This window comes from Erpetoichthys calabaricus, chromosome 12, assembly GCF_900747795.2.
Source record: "Erpetoichthys calabaricus chromosome 12, fErpCal1.3, whole genome shotgun sequence".
In the NCBI taxonomy this organism is placed as follows: domain Eukaryota; kingdom Metazoa; phylum Chordata; class Cladistia; order Polypteriformes; family Polypteridae; genus Erpetoichthys; species Erpetoichthys calabaricus.
The window spans coordinates 6,277,791-6,294,922 of NC_041405.2; the positions used below are offsets into that span (position 1 = coordinate 6,277,791).

Sequence of the window (17,132 nt, forward strand, 5' to 3'; positions counted from 1 at the left end):
TATACTGCTGTTCCACAGATGTGCAGCTTGATATCCACATGAAACTGGCTGTTCACCAATTTATTGCCTTCCCCTAATTTCTCAGTTTGCTTGTCTATTTCTTTAATGACACTTGTGCAGTAACTCTGATTGTAATCTGTGGTCTTATTAATCAAGTCGTCCAGGTACTTGTTACATTTACTTATCACAGAGTCAGCAATCTTCTGAACCTTCATGACATGAGCATTAGAGCTCCACAATTTATTCACATGATGACCTCCTTTACTGGCTGTTCTCTGGATGTCCTTTTCTTTAGACCACCTTCAAACCTCATTGAGCCAATTTCTTTATCTGCATGATTGGCTACCATCTCAATTGTATTTTTATACCACCATGAAGGTGCCTTTTCTTTAATACCTGACACAGTTTGCTTAGCCAAATTCCATGAATAATAAAGATAAGACTTGGTGTTTACATGTTTATCTGTGGCGATGAAATATTTATATTCTATATGTGAGAGGTGAGATTTCTTCAGCTTTTCCTCATGTCTTTCCTTTTTGATTCATTGGTCATTAGAGCGTTCTCCATGTCAGCTCTGATGTTGACATGATCTTCTGGCATTTTAAAGGACTTCACATTTTTTCCCACATTTTCTCAAATTCTCCTTTAAGTTGAGTTTCAGTAAGTTTATTTTTCTCCAGTTTACATTTTTGTAGCAGCTCATTAACTTTCTCCTCAATCTCTTCTCCATATTTATGAATTAGCTTTTGAAAATCAATAAGACTTTGATGAAGTTTGATGAACTCTTCACATTTCCTCACAGCATTTCCCTTACATTCCATGCAAAGTGTCTTAATGTTCACCTCAAAATGATGTCTGTAGTTTTCAATTAATTCTCTGTTATTAACATCACTAGTGAAATAGGCCTGAAGTTTCCCAAGTCCTTCCAGTTCCTGTGTCCTTGCTAACTCATCAGCCTCACTTTTTAATGCAGGCACTAAATTATCGATCTCTTCACAGTTTTTAATTCTCCTCTCTGCCTTTTCCTTCCACTCTGTGAAGCTTTTATGAATTTCCCATTTCCAGTCACTGTACTCAGATGAGAGTTTTGAATATGCGATAGCCGCCAGACTGTTCTGAAAACTGAATATGAAATCCTCTGATTTGACTGCATTGCTGAAGTCTTCCATTAAGGTGATGAAGTCTGAGATTGTTAATGACAATCGTTTCTTTCTTTCTTGTTTAATGTGCTCCACCAGCTCCTGTTTCAGTTCAAACACTTTCTCACTGTACCCACTACTGACAGATGCCATCGTTGGCGGACTGTGCCACAACCCTGGTATGTATTTCATTGTCTTCTTGAGGTCGTAAAGAATCACATCAGAAAATTTAGTGTAAGTTTCTTCTTTGTTTTCCTGTTTTGCTGCCATTTGTGTGAGAATATCAAGTTGTTTCAAAAGCTGTGTGACTCCTGACAAATTGAGGACATTGGCGGAGAGGTCAGAGACATTGTGGTGAATGAAGTAAATGCTTTGTTTAATCCCAACTTCCTTCATCCTTATTAAGGTGTGGACAATGATCTGAAGAATATCCTGCATTTCTGAATTGGATTCTGATGACAGATTTACTAAGACAATGTCACTTAGTCCAGTTATCAGTGTCGCCAGCTCATTGTCATGTTCATAATTGTTTGTTACATTCAATAATTCCTCTGCTCTCAGCCCCTCTGTGTCGATCACCATAATGTAATCACATCCAAGCTCAGCTTTCATATGGTGGTCCACACAGATGAGCTGCATGAAAGCCCCCCGTGTGCACCGCCCAGCACTCACTGCAAACTGCAGGCCAAACAAGGTGTTGAGAAGTGTGGACTTACCAGTGCTTTGTAAACCGAGAACTGACAAGACAAAAATTCGAGTGTCAGGATGTGTTTTTATCTGAACTTGTTTTAAAACATCTGACACCCATCTTATGGGAATATTGGAGACATCTCCATCAATGAGTTCAACTGGAAGTCCAGAAAGCAACATGTCAGCCGCAGCACCTGGTAATTTAGTTAAGTGTTTCTTCAAGTCAGGATCACTACAATAAAACGAGGCCTCATAAATCTGACCGATTTCACGCAGGAAGTGCTCTAATCCCAGGGAGCTCCTGCTCAGTCTGTTAAGTAATTGTTCCTTTTCATTTGTTCCTGTAATTTGATTCTTCAGCTTTTCTTGTATCTTTGGAAGGATTGTTAAGGAAATGGAGTCCAGTTTGAACTTCATCCAGTGCAGAAAGAAGAGTCGCTCATCATCGGTGCTCCTCAGGAGAGCTTCAATAAACATCTTAATAGCCGGTGAAAGCTCATTTTCTAACTGCTTCTGATGAAGCTCCTTCTTTTTCTCTTCTAATTCCTTAGCGTATTCCAAAGGTGTTTTTTCACCAGTATTTTTTAATCTTTGATATTCCTTGTCAATTCTAGAGAATTCCTGCCAGTGTAGCCCTTGAAAGGGAAATATTTCTTCTTTAAACTTTATAATCTTATTAGGGTTGAGATGAAAAAGAACTTTGTCAGCGTTTTCTCTGCCAGCCTTACATGGCTGGTAATCTTCGTCAATGTCAAGGCCCATTTTTCTGCAAGCAGCAGACATTCCTTCTAAGGTTACGTATCTTCTCTCTGCTTTACATATGGCTGACCAAACAGCAGACACAAACTCCTCATTTCTTTTCTTTCCACGTACTAAAATGTTATCTCTTGTGATCTCACACATTGACTTTAAATGTTTCAGTCTTCTTCTTACTGCTTCTGTTTTATTACTTGTAATATTTAATAACAAAAAGAAATTTGATTTGGATTTTGAAAGAGTGGCAATCACTTTCTCCTCTTCTTCTCCAATATCATCCAAAAAGACAAAGATCATTGAGGAAACATCAAAAAGAAAGCCCACCTGTGTGGACAGCGACTTTGCATCTCCTCTGAGGTTCATCACCACCATTGGCTCCAATATTCGCTCTTCATTTTCCTTTTTTTGTGGTAAATACCAGTTGAGCTCAACAAGGCCATTGGAAATTTTCTTTGGAACATCTCCACCTTCCATTTCAGAATGAATAAAGAAACTGTGATGGTCCTGAGAGCCACTGAGGAGACTGTTGAGGAAGGCCGACTTTGAATGCTGGAGATCCCCCAATCTGATGAATGTAACTGCGAGCATTGGGTGTGTTACGATGTCCTTCTCAATAACAGAAATTTTATTCCCTTCTAATGTTTGGTGCCATTTTTTCCTAATAGCACGCAGTGCCCATTGAAGAATGTAGCAACCGCCATTATAATTTGGTAACAAGAAGGGCACTGCAATCTGGCACATTGACATTTTCTGCACCAACTCCTGTTGAACAAAGTGATCAGAACACATAAAAACAGCGACGATGATGTCAAGTGGATTTAAAACAAGTGTGTCCTCTGTGTCATCTGAAAGCCAGTCATCTTCATTTTCTTTATCTTTTAACTGTCCTTTATATTTTTTAGCACATTGACTTTCTTTACAGTTCAGCTTCAATGCACCTGAATGTACCATCATGAGCTTTTGAATGAAATACCACGGGACCTCTTGAAGTTCTGATGGTTTGTTGGATTGTATTGTTTGTGAGCTGATCTTCTTAATGTGTCTCATGCTGAGTTTCTCATTGCAGTATTCTTCTAAGCCAAGTCTTTCTAAAACGTCATTCTTGTGTACCGAGTGCCCCTTGTGCTCTGGCTGTTTAGACACATCATGACAAACCAGCTCTCCGATTTCACACAAAGTGTTTTTCATTAATTCTGTCTGAGTGACGCGATGTTTTCTGATTAAGTTTAACTCGTCTTTTAATTCAGCAGGATTTCCAGCGTGTTTCTCAATTAGCTGTTCAAGAGAAGCACACAGTTCAGAGCCCATGTCTTCCCTAAGGGTTTGGATCACTGATTCTCCTCCTTTTTTACTGTTTTTCAAATCTTCTACCTCTTCCAGTGCTATTATGAACACAGATGCTTGTCCTTCTTCTTTGCTCATTCCACGTAGTTCTATTATATAATGTTCTAGTTTAAGGATTTTATCAGTCATTGATTTCTGTTTCCTTTTAGACACATCAGTCTTTAATGGAAATTCACTCTTTAAAATCTCATAGAAGATGGCTGTGATCAGATACTGCAGATGTCCTTCATCTGTCTTGGCCAAAATCTGCTTCAGTCTGATGAGAGCTACAAGAACATTATAGAGGAGCATTTCTGTGATGAGTTCATTTGTGGACATGATGAATAAGACCTGCTGTTTGATTTGAGAAATCAGTCGATCTTCATCATCATAAGTGGAGACCTCTTTTACTTCTTCAATGGTGACATACTTTCTTGTAACTGATAATATCTCCTATAAACTTGAGGTAGAATTTGAAAAAATGCACTTTTCAACTAAGTTTTGTATTTGCTGAAATAAAGCTACTTTTAAAATAAATGGTAAATCTTTTAAATTCAAACACCTGACCAGCCTCAAGAGGAATTCCTGAATGGTGTTGTGACAAATAACATTTTGACACCAGTAGAGATCAGTTTCATCAGGCTGATTCATCCAAATCTGATAGTGGACTTTAGTGAATTCAGTGAGAAACTCGACACACTTCTCAGTGAATTGGCTTTCTGACAGTCTGCTCCATATTTCTGCATTTTCAGTCAGACTTTGCACCAAATCTTCACACATTATAAATCTCTCAAGATCTTTGCTAGTATCCTGCACTCCAGTCTCTTTTTCCCAATATCTTTTTATCATATCTGATAGAGCTTCATAATGAAGAAAATCATTTTTATGGTTCAAACTTATGATCCTCCACACTGGCACATATTGGTCTAAAGGTCCTCGGTCAATAACTTTCCATGTGCTGCTGGTAGTCTGAAGGCCATTTCTCCAGTCCACTAAGGTAAGAAAGTGATCTGGGCCTCCAAAGATTTGTAAGAATAATGTGGAGTTTGTTTTAAGTGCTTCATTTTGTACTCGACTGATTTGTTCCTGAAATGTTGACATTGTATCTGAGAAGTCAAGTTCATTTACAATCTCCTTTAACAGCTGCCTTCTTGTTTCTCTTAACTCTTCACTAAACTTTGTGCTTTCCACTTTCACTCCATATATTCCTCCAAATGTGTTGCTTTTACTGACATGAGAGCCGAACTTTTCCAGGAAATCCCTGCATAGCGTATCCTTCTCTTGCTGACATTCTGTGTTTTCCAGTTTTTTCAGGTCAGCTATCACTGATGGATTGAGAAGAAGATCTCTCAAGCTGAATGTGCAGGTCGCTACTGGAGTTAAATATTTCTTCCATTCACATGCATAAGTCTTGTCTAATTCTTCTATTGTTCCATCAGGGACATCATCATCTTTCTTATCTACTCCTAGAGTAGAGTTCTTGTCTAAGATGTCAATTAATTCCTGGTATGCGCTGTATCCTCCATTCTCAAGGAGGACTCTGGCTGATTGCTCTTGTGAACGAGAGGTAAAACTTGCACTGATTTCCAATGGCTCTATCTTAAGTGGTGACCACTTGCATTTTTTTGGAATTTCTATCATTGCTGGTCGTTTCTTTATCTGATCCTCTGCGTTAATGGAAAGCAGAATGCCCTGGAGCACCAGTCCATCAGAAGACATTTCCAGAATTTTGCTTTCACAAAACAATCCTAAACTCTCCATTGAATGGATGAAGTGATTGTCTGAGCCTTGAGAACACGACAGATTTTCAGATGGCTATACGTGATGAAGATTTGAGAGAAATAACTAAATTGAAAGGATGTTTCCAGATGTTTCCTAAAAGCAATGATCAAACAGAAAAATTAAAACATACTATTACACTCTAAAATAATAAATTCAGATCTAAATTATTAAAATATAACATCTACAAAAACATTTTAAAACTTTCTTTGCATCATATACAGTAAATTATAAAATTACGGTGAAGGATGTATTTCAAATTCTAAAAGTACTTCAAAGGAACACAAAGTATGCTTTATTGAATATTACATATTTCTGTAGCTTAATAGCTAAATGTTTTAGCAAAGCAAATGTTAATTAAAAGCTGAAGCTGAAGAGCAATTCAACTGTAAACTGTTGGTGGCATGTGTGAAATGATGGTAGTGCATACTGCTAGGAATTGATTTATCCTTTATAGAGTCTGGGGTAATTTGGATTCAAATTGGGAGGAGTCAATAATTTAATGTGGAGGGAGGCCTTTAAGTAAGTTTGGGGATCATGCTGCACAGAAAGTAGGAGAAACAACAAGAAGAAAAGATTGTCACCTTGACAAGACTACGCGTTTCACACTTAAATAAGCAGATATGAGACCTCTGAGGACTTAAACAAAAAATAAATCAATAAATCAACAAATAAATAAATAAAATGCTCCCAGGGTTGACTTCATCGTCATCTGTAACCTTAGAAACATATCCTTAACATAATCTTTAAATACATTTCATACGTTTTTCTGCCATTAGTTTAACTGTGTTTTATTAATTTGTCTTATTTGAACATGGTATTTATATTGCATTGTTTGGCTTTGTCAAGGTATACTAATAAGAGCTCCATTCCATATTCCCACAGAGTTTCGTGGCCGAGAATGGAAGCTTTCAGCAGTAGCAGTGCGGTGAACGAGCGCCTGTTTTGTTAAGTGGCACAGGTCTTAGTGCAGCTCAGGGCTGAAGAAAACCATTTGGTCAGCTTATGCTGACTTAAAAAGTCTTTTTTCTTTAGGCAGCTGTTTACGCCTGGATAAAATCTTACATGTGAAGGGTTATAAATCAGCTATACTAAAGTACGTAGGAATTCCATGTTAATGCACTTGGTATAGTTGGCAGGATTTTGGATAACCATGGTTTATAGTTACTCTAAAGAAAAATGCGTAATCTGTAAGCAGGAGAAAACAATGAGCACCTAACATTCTGAGCTTATGGTTAAAGGCTGAAGCTGTAATTTTATTTTTCACTATGATAAATGTATTTTTAGTTATTTTATATAAAGCTTTAAAGGAAAATGTTATATTTTAAGGTATGTTTTGTCTTGGTAGAGTAATATATGACTCTGCTTTCCCCTTTTGTATTATTATTGTGTGTCTTTGAATATGCAAATCAATATAAATAGACCCTTAATTTTAGCATTCTGTGAAAACACAATGGCAAAAGCATGAGGAAAATAGAAGAATTTCAGAGAATACTAAGTGGAGGCAAGGAAACATATACTATTTGTTGGTTTAAGCAGTGGTATAAACAACAAAAGGAAGTTCAGAAAGTCACACAGTACCCAAAATAAAAAGAAGTGGTTAGATATTAAAGTCACCGTGAAAAAGAGAGTATCATATGGAAGCGTATTAGGGTACAGAGAAAAGAAAAAAAAATAGGGACACAGTGGAAAAAAAAGGTCAAAATATTAACTGTATCTCAAAATTTCCACTTTAATCACGTAGTTTATTTTGTCATTAAAGTAGAAAGTCATAAAATTCTTAAAATTGTTGAATTTACTAGTCTTTCAAATCCAGAGGTGGGTAGTAACAAGCTACATTTACTCCGTTACATTTACTTGAGTAACTTTTTTAAAAAATTGTACTTCTAATTGTAGTTTTACTGCACCATACTTTTTACTTTTACTTGAGAACATTTGTGAAGAAGAAACGCTACTCTTAATCCGTTACATTGGGCAACACTCAACTCATTACTTTTTTCCATTTATACATTACATACGCTATATTTTTGCCAAAGAGAAGTCGCCAGTGGATCTACTGCATGGCTATTTCACAAGTCAGATGTAGCAACAAAAATCACATGACTACGTTTCACCAATCAGACGTAGCAACAATAATCACATGACTCAGTTTCACCAATCAGACGTAGCCATGCAGTCACATGATCACACACAAACTTCCTGTGTCTGCAGCCTGTGAGAGACTTTTAGTCATGTGGGGCTCCTGTTCACTGCTAAACGGTCACAGCTTCTCTGCAAGAACCTTGAGAGCCAACTCCTGCTGAAGATTAACCATCAATTCACTAAGTGAAGAACAAGCATGTTTTAAACAAACACGCACAGACACAGACAGTCATGGTAAAGTGAGACTTCTTGGATGTGCACAAGCTGCCTTGTTGTAATGTTATAAGTGTGTGACAATGCCGGTCTCCTACAAACTCTTTTCTTTTTTCCTTTTCTTTGATTCCCCCTTCTTTTTTTGTGCCGACCTATATATATACACTCCCATCTCCATGGGCCTTAATCACACGCCGCAGAAAGCCAATGAAGCAATTGAGAAGGTGCGACTCATTCCAACTACCTCATTAACTCCCCGCAGTCATGCAATTGCGCCTACGGAGAGTGACACGGCTTTATGGATTTGAAACTGGCCTTCTTTTTTTTTTTTTTTTTTTTTGAAGCTGCAGACCTGCTACACCACCAAGTGCATTTGCAGTATTAGACTGTCAGTGTACAGGATATCTCGTCACTGTAAGTAGTTTGCACTGTTCAAACATACATGTTACCTACTGTAGGTATCGGCTTCAAAAGCTTTGTTGTGAAAAACTCAGATTTGGAACTTTGTGTTATTTGTGCATCTCTATTTTGTAAAGATATTATTTATTTTTACTCATTTTTTATTTTATTATTTGTAAATAGCAGAATTTTCACATTATTTTATATTTTTGTCTGTCTTATTACAACATTTCTAAAAAATAAATCATTTATTGTGATCAAACAGTTACTCAGTACTTGAGTAGTCTTTTCACCAAATACTTTTTTACTCTTACTTGAGTAATTTTTGGATGACTACTTTTTACTTCTATTAGAGTAATATTATTTTGAAGTAACGCTACTCTTACTTGAATACAATTTTTGGCTACTCTACCCACCTCTGCTCAAATCCCATCGTAACTAAAGAGGCACGTTAAATGCTTCATATTCTATGTATTCTTCTGTGTGTGAATCACTAAGTCCTTCTTAAACAGGCTTTCTAATACACCAACAGAACACAGAATATATTACATTCATGATGTTACAGCTCTCTGAACAATTTAAATACTAAAATGTAGGCTGTAACAGAGCAAGATGCAGAGGACAGGAAGACGATTCACTGTGCAACCCCTAACAGGAGCAGTTAAAAGATGATGAAATGCATTAAAGCATGTATTAAACATGGGGGCACGGTGGCGCAGTGTTAGCGACATGCTGGCACCCGTCCAGAGATTGTTCCTGCCTCCCCAAGATGCTTGCTGCACCGTGTGTGACCTTCGATATAATCATTTATTGCAGCAGTACTGTCTCTGCCAAATGTACTAACCCCCAATTCCTATCCTTCCTTTTCTTTCTCCAAGTAACCAATCACCACACAATCAGCTCTGTAATAGATGTTAAGCCATCTGTAAGCTTAGAACACCGATTCTTCAAAACATTTAAGGATCATTGAAATATCTTCGTAGTAGTGTTTAATTATTCCATCGATCTATCCATCCAGGGTCGTGCCAGTCCCAGCAAGAATACAGCGTGAGGCAGGAACAATCGGGGTGCCAGTTCATCACTACCGCTGTCCACCATGTTCTCACATTATTTAAATGAAGTTAAAATATATATCTGTATAATATAATATACATACTTTTTTGCATTTCATCTTAAAAATGATATGAAGAGATCCAATAAGATAGCACTTGGAAATCTAAATCGAATGTAAATATGTGCTCTCTTCTAATGAATTGAATTGAAATCCTTCATTGTTATTGTATGGTACAATGAGATTCAATATGCAAATCCCCCATAAACTTATTTACCTATAAAATAATAATAATAATAATAATAATAATAATAATATGATAAAACAATGAAAAATATACAACATAAGCATAAGTTGCTCAGGTTGTGCAGTATTACAACTGTAGTGCAAGTTTACAGTGAGGTAATTATACTAATAAGTATACTAATAAGTACAAACAGTTCTACAAGGAGCACTTGATGGACTGATTGAGTATGTTTATATCTCTTGGGATAAAACTGTTTTTGAATCGCGAGGTCCCTGCAGGAAAGGCTCTGAAATGTTTGCCATACTCTACGGGAGAAGTTCAAATAGACTGTGCACATGGCTGAAGCAGCGTGTGCTAGAAACTGTACCCCGATAATCCTCTTCCCGATCAGTTGCTGTACAGCTGTGATTCCACACTCAGATACAGTTGGGTTAAAATACCCTGAGTGGTGCACTGAGAGTGACAACGCTAAAGCAGTGATGGTATATGGAAGTGTTTTACCATTCTGTGAACCATTATATTGTTACAGGTTGATTACAATCAGATGCCATAAACTAATAAACAATATGCGGTTAATTTCAGTGTATTTGATGAATCCGCATCAAACCACACAGGAACAGTACCACTACTTTGATGCTGGGTGCTGCCGGTTTGCAAAACCGAGTTGAAAATTTGTGTATGCACTGGATTGAGCTGGTGTGGAAATTTGCCTGGCTCTACACCAAGTTTAGTTTTTATACATCGTGATGTGAGTGTGGAAATGTGTGTAATGTGCGTGATAGCTGTTGGACTGAGAAAAATGAGAAAGAAATATGTGAGCTGATCATTGGGAGAGGGAAGAGAAAGAGATAAGACATGGGGAGAAACAAAGTAAAGATGCCCTCGTAGCTACCTCTGGTCTCAAAAGCAAGAAAAATGTTAGGCTAGTGATAGAGGGAAAGGAAAAGTGGCAGATGAGACAAGATGGCACTGCACTGATGTAGTGTACTTTAAATAAGGCAAAGTGCTAGACATGAACAGAACAAACAGTACCTGATGACCGCGGAGGACACTTGCACTGGAGTCATGAATGGTTTCTTTAAGTAGAGCCACCATAACGTAGCATAGGATATTCCCTTTCTAAACTTGGTACAAGTTTGTGGCACCTCAGAGTAAATTCAAGCAGATAAAAGCTCTCATTTTATTTAACTGCAAGCTCAGTTCAGGGGTGGGACAAGGAAAGGGTATGAAGTGAGTCTTGCACATGTCCACCGGCTACAAGGCTAGTAGAACACATAAACGGTTTGCTGAAACAGAAGTTAAAAACTGTCAGTAGAAACAGCATGCGAAAGAGGGGTTAAACCAGTTAAGGCCAGTACTGTCTGAATAACCACATTATTACTAATAGCAGTCCGATGGGAAGACTAGAGTTCAGAACGCTATGAGCCCATTTTAAACGTTAAGCTGCATACAACATATTAAAGGTAAAATGGAGTGCATAGAAACAAACAGCAAATTGTCACAGCCACAGAGTGGAGCCTCCGCAGGCAGATAAGACACCTCAGAAACAGTAGTGCCTGATGGCAGATTGCATGAATGTCTGTTTTTTAAATTAACTACTTTCAATGGAGGGTTACACTAGTTGCCACTATTGCCCAGTCCTAAACAAACTTAAAGTAAAAATGACTGCTTTTTAGACAATATCTGATAGCAAAGTATGGATCAGCAGCTCAGGCAGAGAGCCTAAGAAAAGTCAGGTCCATAAGTATTTGGACAGTGATACATTTTGGCTCTGTATGCCACCACAATGGATTTGAAATGGGCGGCACAGTGGCGCAGTGGGTAGCGCTGCTGCCTCGCAGTTGGGAGACCTGGGGACCCGAGTTCGCTTCCCGGGTCCTCCCTGCGTGGAGTTTGCATGTTCTCCCCGTGTCTGCGTGGGTTTCCTCCGGACGCTCCGGTTTCCTCCCACAGTCCAAAGACATGCAGGTTAGGTGGATTGGCGATTCTAAATTGGCCTTAGTGTGTGCATGGTGTGTGGGTGTGTTTGTGTGTGTCCTGCGGTGGGTTGGCACCCTGCCCGGGATTGGTTCCTGTGTTGCCTGGGATTGGCTCCAGCAGACCCCCGTGACCCTGTAGTTAGGATTCAGCGGGTTGGAAAATGGATGGATGGATGGATTTGAAATGAAGCAATCAAGATGTGATTAAAGTGTAGACCAAACTCCGTATCCCTTCCCCCTTCAGGATACAAATATTTAAAATAGTACAAAAAAAAAAAAGAAGGAGAATGATTAAACACAGTTAGTATTAAATAACGATGAATATCCTATCTTAAAGTTTAAAGATGTAAGAAAACAGTCAGCAGATATCTAATGCTGGTTTCACACTCTCCCAAGGAATAGAGAGCGAGTCCGACTCACTAACAGAATAAACCAGGCACTAATGGCTGGGGGCTAAGACATGACATGTAAGAGGGAGAAAGGAAGCAACAAAGCAAAGGGCTCAGCTCTCTAAGCCAAGGAAAATGACCTTCACCAAGGAATGTCTGCTATTTGTGGGGTGGCCACCCAAAAGAAAGAATTGGTGAAGTGAATACTTGAGAAGATGAGGGGATTTCAGTATACGGCCCAATGGTTCTCTGGTTGAATCCGTTGGTGAGTCACATTCGCTCTCTATTCCTCACGATAATACTGCACAATGTACTTGTAAATCAAAGCTAACAATTTAGGCATTTCCAGTATTAACTTCTCTACTAATGTTAAAAGATCCTTAGAGGTTAGAGCACCTTCTCTGAACACAAGTTCACAATAAAACAGTACCCCATATTATTGGAGCTAATGGCATGCCTGCTAAGTATGTCTCCTGGTTATAGAAAGGTACAGGCTGATACTTTAATTTATTTATGCATATACTTGCAATGAAAAAAGGAATAAAAGGAGCGCAACTCAAGGTTGTTCTTACAAAATGGATCCAAACGTTCACCTGCTCTCTAAAAAAGCATGTGAATTTAAACGAGGAGTAGGTTAATGCAGAAATAATTATAGTATAGAAAATACAGCCGAAATAAGTCTATAAGGACTGCATTAGAATATCATGCAAAAAATATATGACATGGTAATGAGGAAACAGGAACAGTTTCTCCTGAACTAACATTAATTTACTTAAAGAAACCAAACTTTCCTTCAGATCTTCTCTAGACCTGCTCAGGTTTTTCTTGTTTTTTGTAATCCATTCTCCACCCTGCATATTACACTCTCACAATGTTTTGATTTGAGCTCCCCAAAATATTACAGCATAATTCACAACTTCAGTACCTTATGAAAAGTAATGCTCGGTCCTTTACAAATCTTCTTCTTCCTCTTTCATGCTTCCCTGTTTTCAGTCTTCAGTGTAATTTCACACAAGATGAACAAGAAAAGCGATTCCTTCAGAGGCAAGTCATTCTTGATATTCAGAAGAACTGCTGCTGTTATATAATGTAAGGAAGTTAGGGCGTTAACCTGTAACAAGCGGAAAGCAGTCACATTACCGTCTGACATTTAAAGAGAGATCAGGTTTCAAAAATATTTCCTTGTGTCAAGCAGATTTGCCTTCTCATTTTTTGTCCCCACACATATGATTATAAGTGAAAAGGCAATATAATGGCAAGAAGGTGATTAACATGTAGGAATGGACTCAGCCAGTGGTTACAAGAAGCTCACAGGGATACAAGGAGCAGGCACTGAACCAGATATGATAAGATCATGAGTAGCTTCTCATTATTGTTGTGTGCTAGGTTTTTACAGCATGTCCAAACAAAGCTGCATGAACATCTTAAATTCATAGGTTATGATTTAAAAAAAATTGTTTTTATTTATGCATCACACCTCCATTGTGCTGGGTTCAAATCATGGCCAGGTCACTGTCTGAAAATGTTTTTCAGTGTTTTGCATTTTTTGTTTCAGGGTTTTCTTTTTTCATGTTTTTAAGTGTTGGGAGACCTTGAAAGTAAATTTAAAAACGTCAAAGCCGGCCTCAAGTCAATGATATGGCCTGCCACAGACTGAGCTGGAAGAGACAGGTGAAGAAATGGATTAGCCAAGACCTCACACTGCAGCATCTGTGTCAACCAACAACAATTGTGGAAACAAAAGTGTAACTGAGGTGGGCAACAAGAATTCAGCAAAATCTCTGTATACTGAAACTAAGCATGGCATTTGTATCATGTGGCGGGCGGCCTGAGGCTGTGCCCAGCCGGGACTCCAGGAAGAACTGGGAGAGGGACTACACCTCCTCCAGACCACGAGAGGGCAGCTACCCTAGTTGGTATGGGGGCCATGGGAACGGAGCATGGAAGCTCAACCCTATAGGGGCCTGTGGTCTCCGCCAGGGGGTGGCTAGACGCCTGTGAAGCCCTGGACGTCAGCACTTCTTCCACACCCAGAGATGCTAGCAGAAGGAATACCAGGGACACCCGGAGTGCATCCATACCACACCAGGAAGTGCAGCAGGAAGCTTGTCAGGAGGCACCTGGAGCACATCTGGGTGGGGATAAAAGGCGCCGCCTCACTCCATTCGGGTGGAAGAAGGTGAAGCTCGGAGGAGAGGAGTGGAGGTGGTAAAAACAGGACTATAGAGAGGCCTGAACTAAGGGTGTTTGGTGTAGGGGCACTGGGTTGTGTGCGGGACTGTGTACATATTGTAAATATGGAAAATAAACTTGTGTGGTGTTTTAAACCATTGGTGTCTGCCTGTCTGTGTCGAGGCTGGTCTCCACAAACCCCACTGTCAGATACTACCAACAACCTCTGCGAATCATTGGAATCAACACCAGCAGGATATGTAACTCCATTTTCAGAGCATAGAAAAAATGGAAATGAGCTATTTGAGCTGAAGGCGATGATTAATGTACTTGGGGGTGTGAATGGGGGGAGTGAGGGTTGGGATAAAAGATATATAAAAGAGAACAGAGAGGAGTGACATCAAAATAGAGAGCAGAATGGACAAGATGCCTCAGTAAATGAAAGATCATAAGGTACATTTAAGCTATAAATTTGATGTAAACCTTAAAAACATTCAGTATTGGTGAAAAGTACAGGAACATTTTAGCAAGACTGAGAACAAAATAAGAATACGTGGCAATCAACTGGAAGATGCTAAGCAAACATTTAAAACTCATATTGAACAAGATGAACAATCGACATCTGCCATTGACAAAAAGCAACTGCTGTAGAATCCGAATGTAATGAGCACCATGATAAATTAGTTGCGTTGGAAGACAGATATACAGTTGAAGGAACAACATCAGCATCAAAGGTCTTCTTGAAAACCGTGAAAGTCCAAGCACAGTGAAATTCTTCTTAGTTCAAATACCTCAAAATTGAGAAGCCTGATTGTCTGATTTGATAAACTAAGGGTCAAAGAAAATTTGATGTCGATTCTCAGACAGAAAGAGGAGATTATAACCAAATACTGTATAACTGCATTCAGATTTTCCCAGACTTCTCTCCTTCAACAGCTGGTTAATGAACTGCATTCTAAAGCATTAAACAGTGTGTGTTCAAAAGCTGAAATGAGATACAGCCTCTTGTTTTCTGATGGCCAGTTCTACATTTTTCTTTTCCTGAAGAAGTGGAAAAAGAGCTTCGTCTGGAGTTTGAACATGAGTTGTGTTGTGTCCTGGCAATGCAAAGAAGATTCAGTTTTGCTACGTGGTCTGAAGTGCAACTGTTCACTTTACTACACATTCTATTTCCTTTTTGGTCATTTTTTTTAAAGCTGTTGATATACTGAAATGTATTCTATTAAATATAAGTACATTTTGGTAACCATTATAAGTTTTTTCTTTTTTTTATCTCCTAAGGGGATTGTTTAACATCATACCCCAGGTTCATTGTATCCTGACTGTACCATTGTAAGATATCTCAAAAATGTTCTTTCTTTCCAAAGGGGACTGTTTAACATCATATCCTGGGTTTATTGTATCTGGACTGTACTGCACTATCATACAATATTTCAACTTTAATTTTAATCCTTTGTACACCACTGCTGGAGGTTTGTTTTGTTCTGGATGTGCTCTGTCTCTGGGTATATCAGAGGACTGGGACTTTGTGAAGTGTGGTCTAATGTCTCTTGGGGAGGCAAATTGGTTGAAGAGAACAAATTACTTCTTATCTAGTCTTTTCACCCAAACAACTGAATGTGCCAACATAATAATGGGCTTCTTAGCCATAATACTTGGTAATAATATGAAATCAAAGTTAAAGCTATTGTATGATACAACATACTCCCTTTACTTAAGATTACAACATGTCTTTAAAAGTTCAGAAGCAGTGTCTCTCTGACCAAACAGTGAACTTTGTAATCTGGAATGTCAAAGATCTCAATCACAATCTAAAGAGAAAAAAGGTATTTTCTCACCTAACAGGTCTAAATGCCAACGCAGTATTTTTACAGGAGACTCACTTAAGGACCAGTTTTGGTTGTAAAGAGATTGGACTGGCCAAAACTTTAACTCCAGCTATACAAAGAAAACTATTGGTGTGTGAATCTTAATACATAAAATAATCTCAGTAGTTGCATCAGACATATCTGACCCTGCAGGGAGATATGTCATGGTGATGGGTAATTTAGTTAAATCTAAAGTCATTTTGATAAATACCTATGCACCTAATGTCGATGATAGAGATTTTATCCAAAATGTATTTGCATTGTGGACTAAGCGCTGGACACAGACAGGCGGACATGTTGTAAATCACCACCACACATTTATTTACAATCTACTATTTACAAGTTAAATGCCACACAACCCCAAACTCCCCCAAAGTCCAGGCCTCACACTATTGCCTTGTCTTTTCAGGCCCCCTCCACTCCTCGCCTTCCAGTTTCGTCCTTCTTCCACCCGACTCAAGCACTGAATGAAGGGAGGCGGCCCCTTTTATAATCACCCGGATGTGCTCCAGGTGATTCCCGGCAATCTTCCACCGACACGCCCCAGTGTGGCGGAAGTGCCGGTTGCATCCCCGGAAGCACTCCGGGTGTCCCTGCTCCTCTTCCCCCCAGCACTTCCGGGTGTGGCGGAAGTGCTGAGGTCCAGGGCCCCCAAGGCACTGGGGCACCCCCTGGCGGTGACCACGGACCCCCACAGGGTTGAGCTTCAAAGCTCTGTACCCGTGGTCCTCATAGCAACCAGGGTGGTCGCCCCCATGTGGTCTGAGGAAGGCGTAAGCCCTCTTCCAGTCTTCCTGGGCGTCCCGGCCAGGTCGCCCTCCCAGCCACCTGTGACAGCATCTATTTCTAATAAGAACACTCTTAAAATTATAATGGCTGAAGATTTTAATTGTGCTTTATATCCAGACCTGGATAGGTCTTCAACTGCAATGAAGCATTCCTTTCAAAAATCCCAGGATACAGCAGGGCAGTGGTTCTCAACCTG

General features: G+C 39.1%; 1 protein-coding gene across 1 annotated transcript in view; it reads right to left on the minus strand.

The window, feature by feature from the left end:
• Nucleotides 1-13,168, minus strand: part of LOC114661781 (up-regulator of cell proliferation-like) — a 133,425-nt gene extending 120,257 nt beyond the window's left edge. The window contains exons 1-2 of the mRNA XM_028814981.2: nucleotides 13,033-13,168; nucleotides 3,524-5,783 (exon numbers count right to left, since the gene is read on the minus strand). Of these exons, the coding sequence (XP_028670814.2) occupies nucleotides 3,524-4,247 (724 nt within the window). The 5' untranslated portion in view covers nucleotides 4,248-5,783; nucleotides 13,033-13,168. The remainder of the gene's footprint in view (nucleotides 1-3,523; nucleotides 5,784-13,032) is intronic.
• Between the last annotated feature and the right edge of the window lie 3,964 nt (nucleotides 13,169-17,132).